The sequence below is a fragment of the Scyliorhinus torazame genome, chromosome 21 (assembly GCF_047496885.1).
Source record: "Scyliorhinus torazame isolate Kashiwa2021f chromosome 21, sScyTor2.1, whole genome shotgun sequence".
In the NCBI taxonomy this organism is placed as follows: domain Eukaryota; kingdom Metazoa; phylum Chordata; class Chondrichthyes; order Carcharhiniformes; family Scyliorhinidae; genus Scyliorhinus; species Scyliorhinus torazame.
This window is the reverse complement of record NC_092727.1, coordinates 11,855,079-11,870,401: the sequence shown is the minus strand read 5'-3', so window position 1 is coordinate 11,870,401 and position 15,323 is coordinate 11,855,079. Positions and strand designations below refer to the sequence as shown.

Below are 15,323 nucleotides of genomic sequence, written 5' to 3'. Positions count from 1 at the left end.
CTCAATTTAAAGCTATGTCCCCTCGTGCTAGACATCACCATCCGAGGAAAAAGGCTCTTACTGTCCACCCTATCCAATCCTCTGATCATCTTGTATGCCTCAATTAAGTCACCTCTTAACCTTCTTCTCTCTAACGAAAACAGCCTCAAGTCCCTCAGCCTTCCCTCATAAGATCTTCCCTCCATACCAGGCAACATTCTGGTAAATCTCCTCTGCACCCTTTCCAATGCTTCCACATCCTTCCTATAATGCGGCGACCAGAATTGCACGCAATACCCCAAATGCGGCCGCACCAGAGTTTTGTACAGCTCCAACATGACCTCATGGCTCCGAAACTCAATCCCTCTGCCCTGTGGTGTGAAAACCCGGAGGCTAAATTCAGTTGCTGCTCTTCCCAGTGGAAAAAGGATTTATGCAGCAATCTTAGCACTGCTTAAAATCATTTCAAAGCACATGTAAATTTCAGTGCAAACAAATCTCAGCTCCAAATAAAACAAAAGATATGTTAAACTTGAATAGTTACTATCGTCTAGCTGTCAGTGTAATTCAAATTTTATCAGCGGAGAATATGGATATTTTATTTTAAGTTAACTTGTAACAGGATTACTCGTTGGTAGAAAGTTCGGAGTTTGAAATCCACTCCACAAAATGTTATGATGAAATTGAGTTATTTTTGTCCACAGTCTGGTCTCAATCAGAACCTGAGTTCGGATTATAGGTATTATGTTATTTTAGTTCTCCCGGCTTGCAAGCTCCACTCACCCTGACAAATGCAGAGACCACTGTCTCCACGTTCCCAGAGTGGGTGGACAAAAGAAAGGCAAACATGTGCTCTCATACACATTCACGCAGGAACACATTCACGCAGTATCAAGTTCCACATACACCCGACCAAATAAGATAATGGTACGAATACAAGATTCTTATAGGTCCTTTACCCATATTCCTTGACCTGGCCATATAACCTAACCTTCACAGCCACTGATCCTGATAGGCCCATTACACATTCCTCCCCTTGGGCCTCTTTCTCCCAACATCCTTTGTGCAAAGAACCTGTCCTAATAGTTACCCATCCCCCTCTCGCCATGCTTTGCCGAATCCCTTTGTTCACTCCCTGCAACCCGAATTAATGTCTATAATGCCCTATCCCATTCCTCTGCTTTCCTATATTAGCCATGATGTGGAGATGCCGGCGTTGACTGGGGTGAGCACAGTAAGAAGTTTTACAACACCAGGTTAAAGTCCAACAGGTTTGTTTCGATGTCACTAGCTTTCGGAGCGCTGCTCCTTCCTCAGGTGAATGAAGAGGTATGTTCCAGAAACATATATATATATATATATAGACAGATTCAAAGATGCCAGACAATGCTTGGAATGCGAGCATTAGCAGGTGATTAAATCTTTACAGATCCAGAGATAGGGTAACCTCAGGTGAAAGAGGTGTGAATTGTGTCAAGCCAGGACACAATTGGTAGGATTTCACAGGCCAGATGGTGGGGGGTGAATGTAATGCGACATGAATCCCAGGTCCCGGTTGAGTCCGCACTCATGTGTGCGGAACTTGGCTATAAGCTTCTGCTCGGCGATTCTGCGTTGTCGAGCTTCCTGAAGGCCGCCTTGGAGAACGCTTATCCGGAGATCAGAGGCTGAATGCCCTTGACTGCTGAAGTATTCCCCGACTGGAAGGGAACATTCCTGCCTGGTGATTGTCGCGCGATGTCCATTCATTTGTTGTCGCAGCGTCTGCATGGTCTCGCCAATGTACCATGCTTCGGGACATCCTTTCCTGCAGCGTATGAGGTAGACAACGTTGGCCGAGTCGCACAAGTATGTGCCGCGTACCAGGTGGGTGGTGTTCTCACGTGTAATGGTGGTATCCATGTCGATGATCTGGCACGTCTTGCAGAGATTGCCATGGCAGGGTTGTGTGGTGTCGTGGTCACTGTTCTGAAGGCTGAGTATCCTAACTGGTCATCCCAGTCTAATGCTTTTTCTTTAGTTCAATTCCTCAGTTGCACAACATTTTAAAAAATTAATTCTCGGGATGAGGTCGTCACTAGCAAGAGAAGCATTTGTCGCCCATCTTTAGCTGCCATCGAGAAGATGGGAGTGAACCACCTTCTTGAAGAGCACCAATTTATATGCTGAAGTTACACCCAGAGTGCTGGTCGGTAATGTAACGACACCCTGGGCTGCGCGCGGTCAATCCCAGCCGCACATCACAAGTGAATGACCCAATAACTCTTCTTAAAATTCCAGACTTCGGTGGCCCTTGGCTTGTAGGTTTGCAACTTAAAAAAACAATCAAAGTTCATTTGCAATAAGATTAATGGTGAAATACGCAGCCGGTACAGTTGGTTAACTCCCTAACACCTACTGTATCTTGCCTCCCCCCACCCTCTACGCATATAAGGCAGACAAACACAGAGGTGGGGGGGGGGGCAGGGAAACGAAAGAGAAAAAAGCCTTTGCTTCAGATGATGGGTCCTCGCAGGCTTCCACCACAGTAGCTTGAGAATCACAGTCCTCGCTTTACAGCCTGTACTCTCAATGTTCCTGGCGAGACAGAGTCCCCGTTTCATCCGACTTTGCTCTCTGGTCGTGGCCCACCATCAGCACCTGCTTTCAGGAAACACACACACAGGCCTATTGAAGAGACTGGATATTTTGGGAGAGGTTTAGCAGCCACTCTCTGGATCTTTTCCCTCCACTGCCAGAACCAAAAGTGAAACAAAACCGCAAAATCAATGACCTTGAAAACATTCTAGTGGGTTCAGATCCAATCAGCACCCGTTACCAGGCATTGCGCAGCCCTTTGGGCCAATTCATTGGCCACTAGACAAATCAATCCAATCGAGTCATCACTGAAGCCAACAAATCTCCAGTCACTGGCTAAAACAGCACAGCCTTCTGGAATCTGCTTGTTTATATTAAAGGCTTCTTCTTGTAGGTTGCTTATTCTTAAAATCACAGGCCCATTAAACATTGAGGGATCAGAAATGTAACGGCACAAATAAAAGAAAGGGGAAAACAATGGAATCGACCAGGAATACACGAGGAGGAACAGGAAGGACCCTTACACTAGCAGCCCAGGTCCTGACACAGTGACAATGAAGAAATGTCTGACAGTGAAGTAATGGCCAAGAAAGAATGGTGTTTTAGTTGGTTGGTTGGTGACGGTGTACCAATGCAGCTTTTGTGGTGGTCCTTCTAGGTGGAGAAGGTTTTGGGTTGTCAAAGATGTCTTTATGCTCGGTATGACTGGAGTTTTCCCACTAACTTCAATTTCAAAAAGAATTATGCTAACAATAGAACTTTCAATTATGTAATCATTACAACAAAAGATCTTAATTTGTGCAGTGGAATATTTTGAGTGCTATGATTATTATATCGAAAACTAAACGTGGAAATCAAATCATAGAATCCCTTCAGTGCAGATTGGGGGCCATTCGGCCCATCGAGTCTGCACCAACCCTCTGAAAGAGCACCCTATCTAGGCACATGGCCCCACCCCATCCCCGTGACCCCACCTAACCTTTTGGAATTTATCGTGGCCAATCCACCTAACCTGCGCATCTTTGGACTGTGGGAGGAAACCCACGCAGACCCAGGGAGAAAGTGTAAACTCGACACAGGCTGTCACTCAAGGCTGGAATTGAACCCAGGTCCCTCACTGCTGTGAGGCAGCAGTGCTAACCACTGTGCCACCGTGCTGTCCCATCAGTGTCTATATTACATCGTTAAATAGGAATATGGGCCGTGAACCCACGACTTTCTGATCCCTGGTGATCAGCTCTAGCACAACACAATAGAAGTTAAACCTATTCTCCCCATTTTCTTGGGAAAAATATTTTATCCCTCAACCAATGTCACTAAAAAGAAAACTGCTCATTATATTATAGTCGGTGCGAGCTTGCTGCGCACAAATTGGCTGCCACATTTTCTGCATTACTGATGTGTAGTCTCTAATGTAAAATGCATCATTGGCTGTAAAGCCACATAGGGTGTCAATTTAACACAAGTCTTTCTTTCTATTTTACCTGGTAAATATTCTGTTCTTCTTCCTGTCGCTGCTGAAGCCGTCGAACTTTGACTTGGAACTGGTTCTCCATCTGCGTCTGTCGATCCAACATCTCCTGGTATCTATCCTTCAAAACCTCTCGTTCAGCTGTCACTTCATTCTGAAGCAGTCCCACAAGGACAGATTTAAGAAAAGGTAATAACTCAGGTGCATGGAGCAAATCCTTCCTGCTATGAGCGTACGCAACTATGTTTCACAAAACTCTGCATAGAGTTGTTTTAAAAAAAAATGTTTAAATATTCGTTCATGGAATGTGGACGTCGCTGGCTGTGCCAGCATTGTTTGCCTTTCCCTAATTGCCCTCAGGGGGCAGTTAAGAGTCAATCACATTGTTGTGGATCTGGAGTCACATGTAGGTCTGACCAGGTAAGGCCAGCAGATTTCCTTCCCTAAAGGACATTAGTGAACCAGATCGTATTTTTACGCCGATCGGCAATGGTTTGGGCATCATTAGACTTTTAATTCCAGATTTTTTATTGAATTCAAATTTCACCATCTGCAGTGGCGGGGTTTGAACCCAGGTCCCCAGGGCATTATCCTGGGTTTCTGGTTTCTAATCTAGTGACAATACCACTACGTCAGTCAATAATTTAATCAATCCTAAATAGGGAGCCCAAACACAACATTAAGTGTAAATGCCTTGCCTGTTTTTAAATGGGTGCAGCAATGAATGGGTACAGGAATCCACTTGCTGTCAACTATTGCCATTTCTAAATTGCCACTGCATGGGGAGGGGGTGGCGTAGTGGTGTTTCCACCGGACTAGTAATTCAGAGGCCCAGAATAATGCTCTGGGGTCCTGAGTTCAAATTCCACCACAGCAGAAGGTGAAACTGGAATTCAATAAAAATTTGGAATTAAAAGTCCAATGATGACCAGGAATTCACTGTCGGTTGTTGTAAAAACCCACCTGGTTCACTAATGTCCTTCAGGAAGGAAATCTGCCATCTTTACCTGGTCTGGCCTTGAGGTGACTCCAGTCCCACACAGCGATGCGGTTGACTCGTAACTGCCCCCACCGCCACCCCCACCCCTCCCCCTGACTGAAATGGTCCAGCAAGCCACTCCGTGGCTTTGGGATGGGCAACAAATGCTGGGCAGCAACGTCCACATCCCAAGAACAAATGTTTTCTTTTGCAATTTCTGGGATTAATTGGAAACAAGTCCTGAAGGTTGATCTCCGCGATAACTAACCGTCCACCTGCGAATATCACTTCCCCAATTACTGGGTGGGTTTTGGCAAGTGTGGTAATACCAGGTATTGCGGTACCTGAGAGGTGGATGACCATTGGCTAGACCCAGGAGTCTACCATTGGCTGATGTACATAGCTCCGCCCTGAGAGGCGGAGTATAAGAACCAATGCCATCCCAGCAGCCTTCACTTTCTGTATCGAGGCTGCTGGGGAACAGTTCTAGCAGATTAAAGCCTATTAGTTATGACTCACCTTGTGTCGAGAGTAATTGATTGCACATCAGCAAGCTTATCACATGCATTGAGCGGACGTTGTAAAACTTCCCTAATCTCTGAAAAGGAATAATTGAATGCTGGGACACAGCAGTATAGTTAACAGCAATAAGGTGTTAAGTGGTACTTACTTACCATGTACCTTTTAACATCCTGGTCAGTATTGACCACTGCATCTACAGTAACACGGTCTGTCTGGAATAGAAAACAGCAGCTTATGTTTCCAGTCCTGAGCAGATTCACATATTGGTAGAAGTTAGAAATTTACTTAATAAAAGGAAATTAAAACAGTCTTGCAAAAAAAATTGAAAGGAAAGCTTAATGGCATCATGAACTGAATTTGATATAAATTCTTGTTACAAATGTTTGCTTAAACCACAAACAATGTTGTACTTAAGAACCTCAGGAGCTCTCTGGAGGTTCTGAGTGAAAAGTGAGGTGGAGAGGTATAGGGTCGAGGCACCGAAATGAACAGCAGTGTGTTTAAATTGGGGATGCCCAAAACAGCAGAATGAGAGGAGCGCAGGGAAATGGAGGATTACAGACATAGTGAGGGGCAAGAGGATTTGAAAACAAGGTGGAGAATTTTAAAATCAAGGTGTTTAAAGCGGACTGCAAAGTGACCAACACTTGGGGAATTAATTAAGGGACGCTTCAGGGGAGTGGGTGGTTCGCTGGTGAATCATTGGAAGCAGTGGGATAGGATGCTTGGAAACCTCAGAGAGTGGGGTATGCACGTGTGAAGTGTCTTAACAAATCTGGGTGGCGCAGGCTGCAGAGAAGACAGCGTACAGTGTGCATGGATGGGCGGGTAACATACTTCAATTAACGCAATTATGGGCAAAACACGTCCTGGGTAGATCTGACCTGGGGCACAGGAGAAACGCATCAAACACGAGATGGTCTTAGAAAACCCAGGAAAGTTGGTCACGCTCCTTGACCGGGGGCCAATGTCGGTCAGTAAGCACAGGAGGCGATAGGGAATGGGTCTTGTTGAGAGTTATAACACAGGCAGCAGAATTTGGGAGAAGCTGATGTTTACAGAGAGTAGAACGTGGGAGACCTGCCACGAGTGTGTTGTAATCGTCGAGTCCAGAGCCAACGACGGCACGAGTAAGGTTTTCGGTGGTAGATGGGCGGAGACAGGGGGTAAAGTCAGACAATGGAGGTGGAAATGGGCAGTCGGCAAGATGGTGTGAATGGAATTGGAAATTCACCTCAGGCACCAAAGCTAAAAACTGAGATTAATCTCAGACTGTTGCAACGGAGAGGGATGGAGTCAGTAGCGAGGGAAGGGAGCTTGAACGGGGGATGAAAACAATGCTGTCAGTCTTCCCAATATTTCAGCTCATCCAATATCGGACGTCGGATAAGGGGTCTGATAATTCAGCAAGAGTGGAGGAGGTTGTAGCGAGTAGAACTGGGTGCCATAAACATACATGTGAAAACTGATTCTGTGCCTTCAGATGATCTTGACAAAGGGCAGAATATAGATAAAACATAGGAGGCCAAGAATAGATTCTTGGGAGACACCAAAGGCAACGGTGCAGGAACAGGCAGAGAAGCCACTGAAGCCGACTCTCTGGCTACAATAAAAATGGAACCAGGTCAGAGCAGTCCCACCCAGCCACAAGACTGCAGCAAGATAAGATCATAAGACATAGGAGCAGAATTAGGCCACTCGGCCCATCGAGTCTGCTACACCATTCACCATAGCTGATAATTTTCTCATCCCCATTCTCCTGCTTCTCCCCTGATCCCTCTTTTTTAATCTAAATTTAGAGTACCCAATTCTTTTTTCCAATTAAGGGGTAATTTAGCGTGGCCAATCCACCTAACCTGCACATTTTTGGGTTGCGGGAGAGAGACCCACGCAGACACGGGGAGAATATGCAAACTCCACACAGTGACCGGGGCCATGATCGAACCCGGGCTATCGCCGCCTGATCCACTTACTAATCAAGAACCTATCTATCTCTGTCTTAAAGATACTCAGTGATTTGGCCTCCACAGCCTTCTGTGGCAAAGAGTTCTACAGATTCACAGCCTTCTGTGGCAAAGAGTTCTACAGATTCACAGCCTTCTGTGGCAAAGAGTTCTACAGATTCACAGCCTTCTGTGGCAAAGAGTTCTACAGATTCACCACCCTCTGGCTGAAGAAATTCCTCCTGATCTCTGTTTTAAAGGATCGTCCCTTTAGTCTGAGATTGTGTCTTCTGGTTCTAGGTTTTTCTACAAGTGGAAATATTCTCTCCACGTCCACTCCATCCAGGCCTCACAGTATCCTGGAAGTTTCAATAAGATCCCACCTCATCCTTTTAAACTCCAATGAGTACAGACCCAGAGTCCTCAACCGTTCCTCATATGACAATGTCTTCATTCCAGGGATCATTCTTGTGAACCTCCTCTGAACCCTTTCTAAGTTCTTCATTCCAGGGATCATTCTTGTGAACCGCCTCTGGACCCTTTCTAAGTCCAGCACATCCCTCCTTAGATACGGGGCCCAAAACTGCTCACAATACTCCAAATGGGGTCTGATTAGAGCCTTATACAGCCTCAGAGGTACATGTTGGACGCTGGCAGATAGGTTGAGAAGGACAGGGAGGGAAAGTTTACCTTTATCACAGTCACATTGGATGTCATTTGTGGTCTTGATAAAAGCTGCTTCGACACAATGCCAGAAACCCGATTGGAGGGATAAATATTGAAAAGACAGCACCTCGGACGGCGCAGCACTCCCTCAGAACTGCGTTGCGAGGGTCAGCCCAGACTGGGTGCACAAATGCCTGGAGGGGGGCTTCAACCTACAAGCTTCTGACTCATAATGAAAATATATGACACGCCTATTTCCTGTGCACATTCTGGCTTCACCTCACCTGCACTGAGGAATCTGTATATCTTGTCAATCTTGTGAATTGTTTCAAATTATTGTGCTCCTTGTCCAGGGAGTCATGTGGTTCCTCTTTACGGAGTGTTGGCACAGTGTCGCTAGTGCTCAATTTCTCTCTACTTTTCCCAAAACTATTCATCAGCTCGTTGTCTCTTAATGGTTCATCAAGGAGCACCTTTGGGAACTGGCCATCCGGCGTCTCAGTTAGCCAACTCTGCCCGATGCAGTTTGACACTAAAGGATGCAGTGTTTCTCTATCATCAATAAAGGGCACAGGCTGCTGGAGTCCAAGGACCACTTCAGACTCTGAATGGGCATCCATTACATCCGGTACATCATCAGCAAATTCATCCTCTGCACTGTTTTCTGGGTCAGATTCATAGATGTTATCAGAGTCCTGTGCGAGTGATCCAGGATATTGTGGAGCGGTGAGCACTGTGGGCTCAAAGCCTGCAGGAGGGGCCCGTTCCTCAGGCGGAGACAGATCGGAATCACTGGGAGAGGGGGAAAAAAAACAATCAGCATCGATTTGGTCTTATTCAAAAATAGAATTTTCCTCCAATCAGAAGGGGGAAATCGCACAAAAGCTCCAATGCAGAGTTCACCCCCAACACCAAAATCACCATAGCTCTGGAACTCAGCATTAGGCTGCAGAGGGAAAGAGCAACATATCTTAACCAGCAGTTTTAATATATAAATACGTTAGCCCACTTGAGCACCAAAATAAGAATTTTTATTATGTCACAAGTAGGCTTACATTACCACTGCAAAGAAGTTACTGTGAAAATCCCCTCGTCGCCACATTCCGGCGCCTGTTCGGGTACACAAAGGGAGAATTCAGAATGTCCAATTCATCTAACAAGCACGTCTTTTGGGACTTGTGGGAGGAAACCGGAGCGCCCGGAGGAAACCCACGCAGACACGGGGAGAACGTGCAGACTCCGCACAGCCAGTGACCCAAGCCGGGAATCGAACCCGGGTCCCTGCCGCTGTGAAGCAACGGTGCTAACCACTGTGCTACCGTGCTGCCCACGGTCAAATCAAGGCCGACATTCCAGTGCAGTACTGAGGGAGGGCTGCACTGTCTTTCGGATGAAACATTAAACCAAGACCCAGCCTGCCCCTTCATCAGTAAAGATCACTATTTTGAGAGAAGCAAGGGAATTATCCTCTGTGTTCGGGTCAAATCTGCCATTCTTGTCTGGTCTGGCCGACACGTGACTCCAGGTCCACGGCAATACGATTGACTCGTAACTGCCCCGAAAGGGCCACCAACAAGCCACTCAGTTAAAGGGCAATTACGTTCGGACAGCAAATGCTGGCCTTCCAACAATCCCCACATCCCACGAAAGAATATTTTTTAAAACTGCTGTTTGTGGGGGTTTACTACGAGCAAATTGATCCCGTGTTTCTTACATGACAAGAGGGAAAAAAACTTCAAAAGTACTTCCCCGTCTGTAAAGTATGAGGCGATATCCAGTGGTCCGCGAAAGGTGCTATAGAAATGAAATCTCTCTTTTCTATCTTTAGCAGTGCATTTACAAATTTGGCCCATCAATCCTATCGAAGCACTCTCTGGTTGTGAAATGGAAGTAGTTTTAAAAAAAAAAAAAGATTTACTGTAGCGCCACTCGAGAGTTCTGAGCAGAATATTTTCCCAGTTCTGTTGGCCACAGCGGCTATCCAGCACTCAGGTAAAAGTTGGCTTCCGATGCAGAGCTAGCCTGCCATGACTGCACCTTCTTTATACTCTTTATTGCCACAAGTAGGCTACCATTAACTCTGCAATGAATTTACTGTGAAAATCCCCTGGTCGCCACATTCTGGCGCTGTTAGTGTACACGAAGGGAGAATTCAGAATGTCCAATTCACCCACCAGCATGTCTTTCGAGGCTTGCGGGAGGAAACCGGAGCACCCGGAGGAAACCCACGCAGACACGGGGAGAACTTGCAGACTCTGCACAGATAGTGACCCAAGCGGGAATCGAACCTGGGACCTGGGAGCTGTGAAGCAACAGTGCTACTATTGGCAGGAAACATGAATAAGCACCTCCACTGTGAAATGAAGGGAGCTGACCGACACCGCTCATTACAGACAGTCTGGTTTTCTATGGGCCACGTATAATTAGAAACTGAAAATTAGATTATCCAAATTCACTCAGAATCGCTATAGTCAGTGACGACAGGAGACAGTGCATCTGCTGGGGCCACAAGTCCCAGAGCAGAAAACCGGTGCAGCTCACTCTGTTATCCTGTCTTTTCCAGCATGTATTTTTTTAATTTGTAGATTGTACAACTTAAAGTAGGTAAAGGAGTGGTAGGTCGGCTTGGGAAATATCCAGGAAACCACTAGTTTTCACGATAGAGAAATCCAGGACCCTGGGCTGAATTTCCGTGTGGGCGGAAAGGTGGGTGCTGAGTTGCAGCTGCCCCCACTTTTAATTTTGGCGAGGTGGGTGTCTGAAACCCGATTTAGGAGCAGGTCTGAACCTTGTGGAATTTTTTGGATAAAGCTGGGTGCCCTTTTGGAGAGGCAGGTTACCTTTCGGATATGGTCCAAGGAGACCTTTGGGGGAGGCCAGATGCTGTTTGGGATTGTTAAAAGTAGGCATAATCATGCATACACTCATTGGAGCTGTCAAGGAACTGTCAACCATGTCAGAGAACTGTCAAAGAAGTCAAGGGATTCAACTCTGCTGAAGGTTAAATTTTTTTTAAATGTGGGGAGTTTAACTGTTATTTCACTCTGTTAACATAAGCCTGAGGGCTTATTTTCTGTGTTGAATGACTGATTTTACAATCTAACATTGTCACAGTGGGTGCCTGTGAAGTGAGCAGATTGTTTGACAGTTCCAATTGGTTATGGAATCCATAGGAGATTAGTTGAAGGAATCAGTGAGAGTTTTTCTGATTCGTCAAGATAGACAACTTTATTCCATATCAACATGGCTCGAGGTTTTCCCATGGTGGATAGTCGGCGAAATGGTATCGAAGGGGTAAGAGCAAAGGGTGATGGTGGAGGATCTGGGCTGGCTTGGTTTTACACAGTAGGTATAAAGGTCATGCGGGATAGATATGGGGTAGCTTGAGGACACAAGGGTCGATAGGGTGCCATGGGGAGGATGTGGCATAGGTTGGCATGGAGGTGTGACGGCTGTTGTTTGCTTTTCTTTCTTAACGTCAGCTAGGTTCCCGAGGCAGACCTTCCACCGTGCAAATCTCTGCACCCAGCAGCCTCCGCAATTGTTCTGGGGGTAGCGGGCCAGTCTTCTAATTTAGACCGCTCCCCCTGTTCCAGACTGAAAATTTGACCTGGCAGGCCTCTTTTCTCAGGTCGGGCTCCTGGACCTGGAAAATATCCCAACTCTGTGCACCTGAGCCTGGAGTAAAAGTCCAGGCCCCTGTAACCTCCTACAGCTCCACAACCGTCCCAGATCTCTGCGCTCCTCAATTCTGGCCTCTCCTGCATCCAGGGTTTGCACTGCTCCAACATTAGCAGACATCCCTTCAGTTGCCTTTGCCCTACGCTGCAAAATTCCCTCCCTAAACCATGCTAACTCTCTCTCATCCTTTAAGATGCTCATTGAAACGTTATTCAAGCTTTACTGCTATCTCCAAATGTGGCTTTGTGTCAAATTCTATTTGATAACACAAAGGTATTTGATAAGGTGACACATCAAAGGTGTGAAAGATAATGGGCGGGATTCTCCATCAGCTGACCAGAAATCGGGATAGGCGATTGGGCGGAGAATCGGTTCTGACTCCGAAATTGCGGCAGGCGCTAATTTGACGCCAAATCGCAATGCCCCAGCACCTTGCCAGATATTCTTGGACCCTCCGCGATTCTCCGCCTCCGATGGGCCAAGTTACCGACGCCGTGATTCACTTGTGCTTTTAAAAATCTTGAAACCGGTGTGGCAGCTGCTGGGGGAGAGAGAGGGGGTAGGGAAGATGTCCAACATCACCACAGTTTGCTGACAGCTGAGCCGCTGGCCGGAGGGGTGGGTGGCCAGGAGGTGAGCTGTGAGGTCGGGGTGGACGGGCACAGAACACCATTGCCGCAGCCGGCAAGGCAGCCATGCAGCTGCGCACACCGCTAACAGCCCACTTTGAACCTAGTGCCACGGGCCGTACAGGTGCCCCCCCCAGGTGCCCTCTGGAATCAGCTGACCCATCAGCTGTATGGGCACGCTCCAGCGCAACCAGTGGCATCTTGTTGGCTGGGATGAGTGTGTGTGGGGAGCGCAGTGTGTATGTGCGGCTGCAGCTTGTCAGCCTCCCGAGTGTCAATTACGGACCCGGCGAATCCCGCACCGTTTCCCATTGGAATAGGTTGTGTTCCGCGTGGCGCCGGTGCTAGCCCCTCAACGGTGGCGGAATCGATTCAGGTGCGGCGCCGGTGTTTCTGTCGTAAAAGTCCACAGATTCTGCCTTGGCACCAACACTTAAAAGTCTCAGAAACAGAGACGCCGGAGCAATAGCTCGTGGCGTAAGGGAGTAACATATTGGCATTGATTGAAGATTGGTCAGATAACAGGTAACAGAGGGCAAGCATACATGGGTAGTTTTCAAAATGTGAATAGTCCATTTTGGCAGAAAAATGAAAAAGCATATTCATAGAACCATAGAGTCCCTACAGTGCAGAAGGAGGCCATTCGGCCTATCGAGTCTACGCCGACCCTCTGAAAGAGCAACGTACCTAGGCCCACCCCATTCCCCGTAACCCCACCTTACCTAAACATCTTTGAACACTAAGGGGCAATTTAACGTGGCCAATCCACCTAACCTACACATCTTTGGATTGTGGGAGGAAACCGGAGCAAACCCATGCAGACAGCGGGAGAATGTGCGCACTCCGCACAGTCATCCAAGACAGTAATCAAACCTGGGTCCTTGGCGATGTGAGACAGCAGTGCTAACCACTTTGACACCATATCGCCCTATTATCTAAATGGTGAGAGATTGCAGGGCTCCAAAATTCCAAGGGATCTTGGTGCCCTAGTACATGACTTGCACAATGTACGCAGACACAGCAAGTAATTAGGAAAGCTAGTAGATATTATCATTTATTGCAAGGGAAATGGAATACAAAATTAAGGAGGTTATGTTTCAGTTATACAGGGCACTGGTGAGGTGACATCTGGAATACTGTGTACAGTATTGGTCATCTTATTTAAGGGAGAATGTGAATGCATTGGAAATGGTTCAGAGAAGGGTTTTCTGGTGTGGTATGGCGGTACAGTGGTTACCACTGCTGTCTCAGTGCCCAGGTTCCATTCTGGCCTTGGGTCACTGTCTGTGTGGAGTTTGTATGTTCTCCCCGTGTCTGCATGGGTTTCCTCTGGTTTCCTCCCAGAGTCCAAAGATGGGAGAGTTAGGTGGATTGGCCACGATAAATTGCCCAACTTGAGCAGCCTTTACTATATCTACATGTTTAAAAAAATGCATGCGGACTACCTTAGAGTAAGCTTTGAGAGTGCTGCATCACGCTCTACAGCTGTAACTTGTCCAGCAGCGTCCAGCGACACATCGGTGGACACGGTTTCTGGGGACAGGTTGGCAGATTTTGAATCAGTTTTGGTATCCGTATCCATGACTTTCATCGCAGGCTCTGTGTTGACAATGGGATGAAATTGTTTTAAAATGTATGCCGTACAGAAATTTCACAAGATTTAAATTCATCCCTTTCTTTTTTTTAAAATGTGCACTTCACTGACACTCCTCCACATCTCTTTGCCACCTCATGTTAAACAGATTATCCAACTTGCGACATCCCCTCCGAGCTGCACACTACCCTCCCTTGGAAATATATATGTGTTCCCTCATTGCTGCTGGGTCAAAATCCTGGAATTCCCTTCCAACAGCACCGTGGGTGTACCAACACCACATGGACTACAGCGGTTTCCGGTGGCAGCTCAGCACCACCTTCTCCGGGGGGGGGGCCTTTATGGAGGGGGTAACAAACGCTATTCGGCCTATCGAGTCTACGCCGACCCTCTGAAAGAGCACCGTACCTAGGCCCACCCCATTCCCCGTAACCCCACCTTACCTAAACATCTTTGAACACTAAGGGGCAATTGATCATGGCCAATCCACCTAAGCTGCACACCTTGTGGGTGGAAACCGGAGCACCCGGAGGAAACCCACGGCAACAGAGGGAGAGTGTGCAGACTCCGCACAGGCTTACCAAAGGCCGCAATTGAACCCGGGTTCCCAGGCGCTGAGGCAGCAGTGTTAACCACTGCGCCACCCTGCCGCCCCTCGCGAGAGAAGGTGCTGTGGGGCACTTTGGCATTGCTCCTTGTGGCAGCTTGCTGTGCCCATATCGGGCACCACACTGCCAACACTAGAACAGGGAGCCCACTTCAAAAGTACTTAATTGGCTGCAAAGAGCTGGGGGGGGGGGGGGGGGGGGGAAGAGATACCGAGGTCACAAAAGGTACTATGTGAACTCAAGTCTTTCCTTCCCTCACCAAGGCCTATATCTGTGCCAGCCTTGAAGTCAGAAAAGCACACATTGAAGAAAAGGGAAAAACAAAAGGCTGATTTCTGAATCCCATCGCTGCTCAGTCCAGACCCGACAAACAACTGGCTTTGGTGCTAGAAACAGTCTGAAAGTTTCAGCACCAAGCCTGATATTTAACTTAAAAAGCAACGCGAGTTTATTCTTTATTTTGCTTTAAAATTGGTGTTCAATTCCACAGAGCTCCCCAATCAGACTGTATAAAACGCCACTAAAAGAAACCGCAGGTCTCTTGAATCACAAACTAAGGCAGGGATACAAATTCCGACTCTGCTTCTTAAACATACCGACCTGACTGCTCTCCGGGGGGGTCACTGCTGCACAGAAAAGTATCACAGGTCCACCAAGCAGCGACAACAGTGCTT

The 15,323-nt window shown here is 47.2% G+C and overlaps 1 protein-coding gene across 1 annotated transcript in view; it reads right to left on the bottom strand.

Moving 5' to 3' along the window:
* Positions 1 to 15,320, bottom strand: part of LOC140398167 (RING finger protein 214-like) — a 55,348-nt gene extending 40,028 nt beyond the window's left edge. The window contains exons 1-5 of the mRNA XM_072486507.1: positions 15,246 to 15,320; positions 13,893 to 14,046; positions 8,422 to 8,929; positions 5,681 to 5,740; positions 4,041 to 4,181 (exon numbers count right to left, since the gene is read on the bottom strand). Coding sequence (XP_072342608.1) covers positions 4,041 to 4,181; positions 5,681 to 5,740; positions 8,422 to 8,929; positions 13,893 to 14,038 — 855 coding nt within the window. The 5' untranslated portion in view covers positions 14,039 to 14,046; positions 15,246 to 15,320. The remainder of the gene's footprint in view (positions 1 to 4,040; positions 4,182 to 5,680; positions 5,741 to 8,421; positions 8,930 to 13,892; positions 14,047 to 15,245) is intronic.
* Between the last annotated feature and the right edge of the window lie 3 nt (positions 15,321 to 15,323).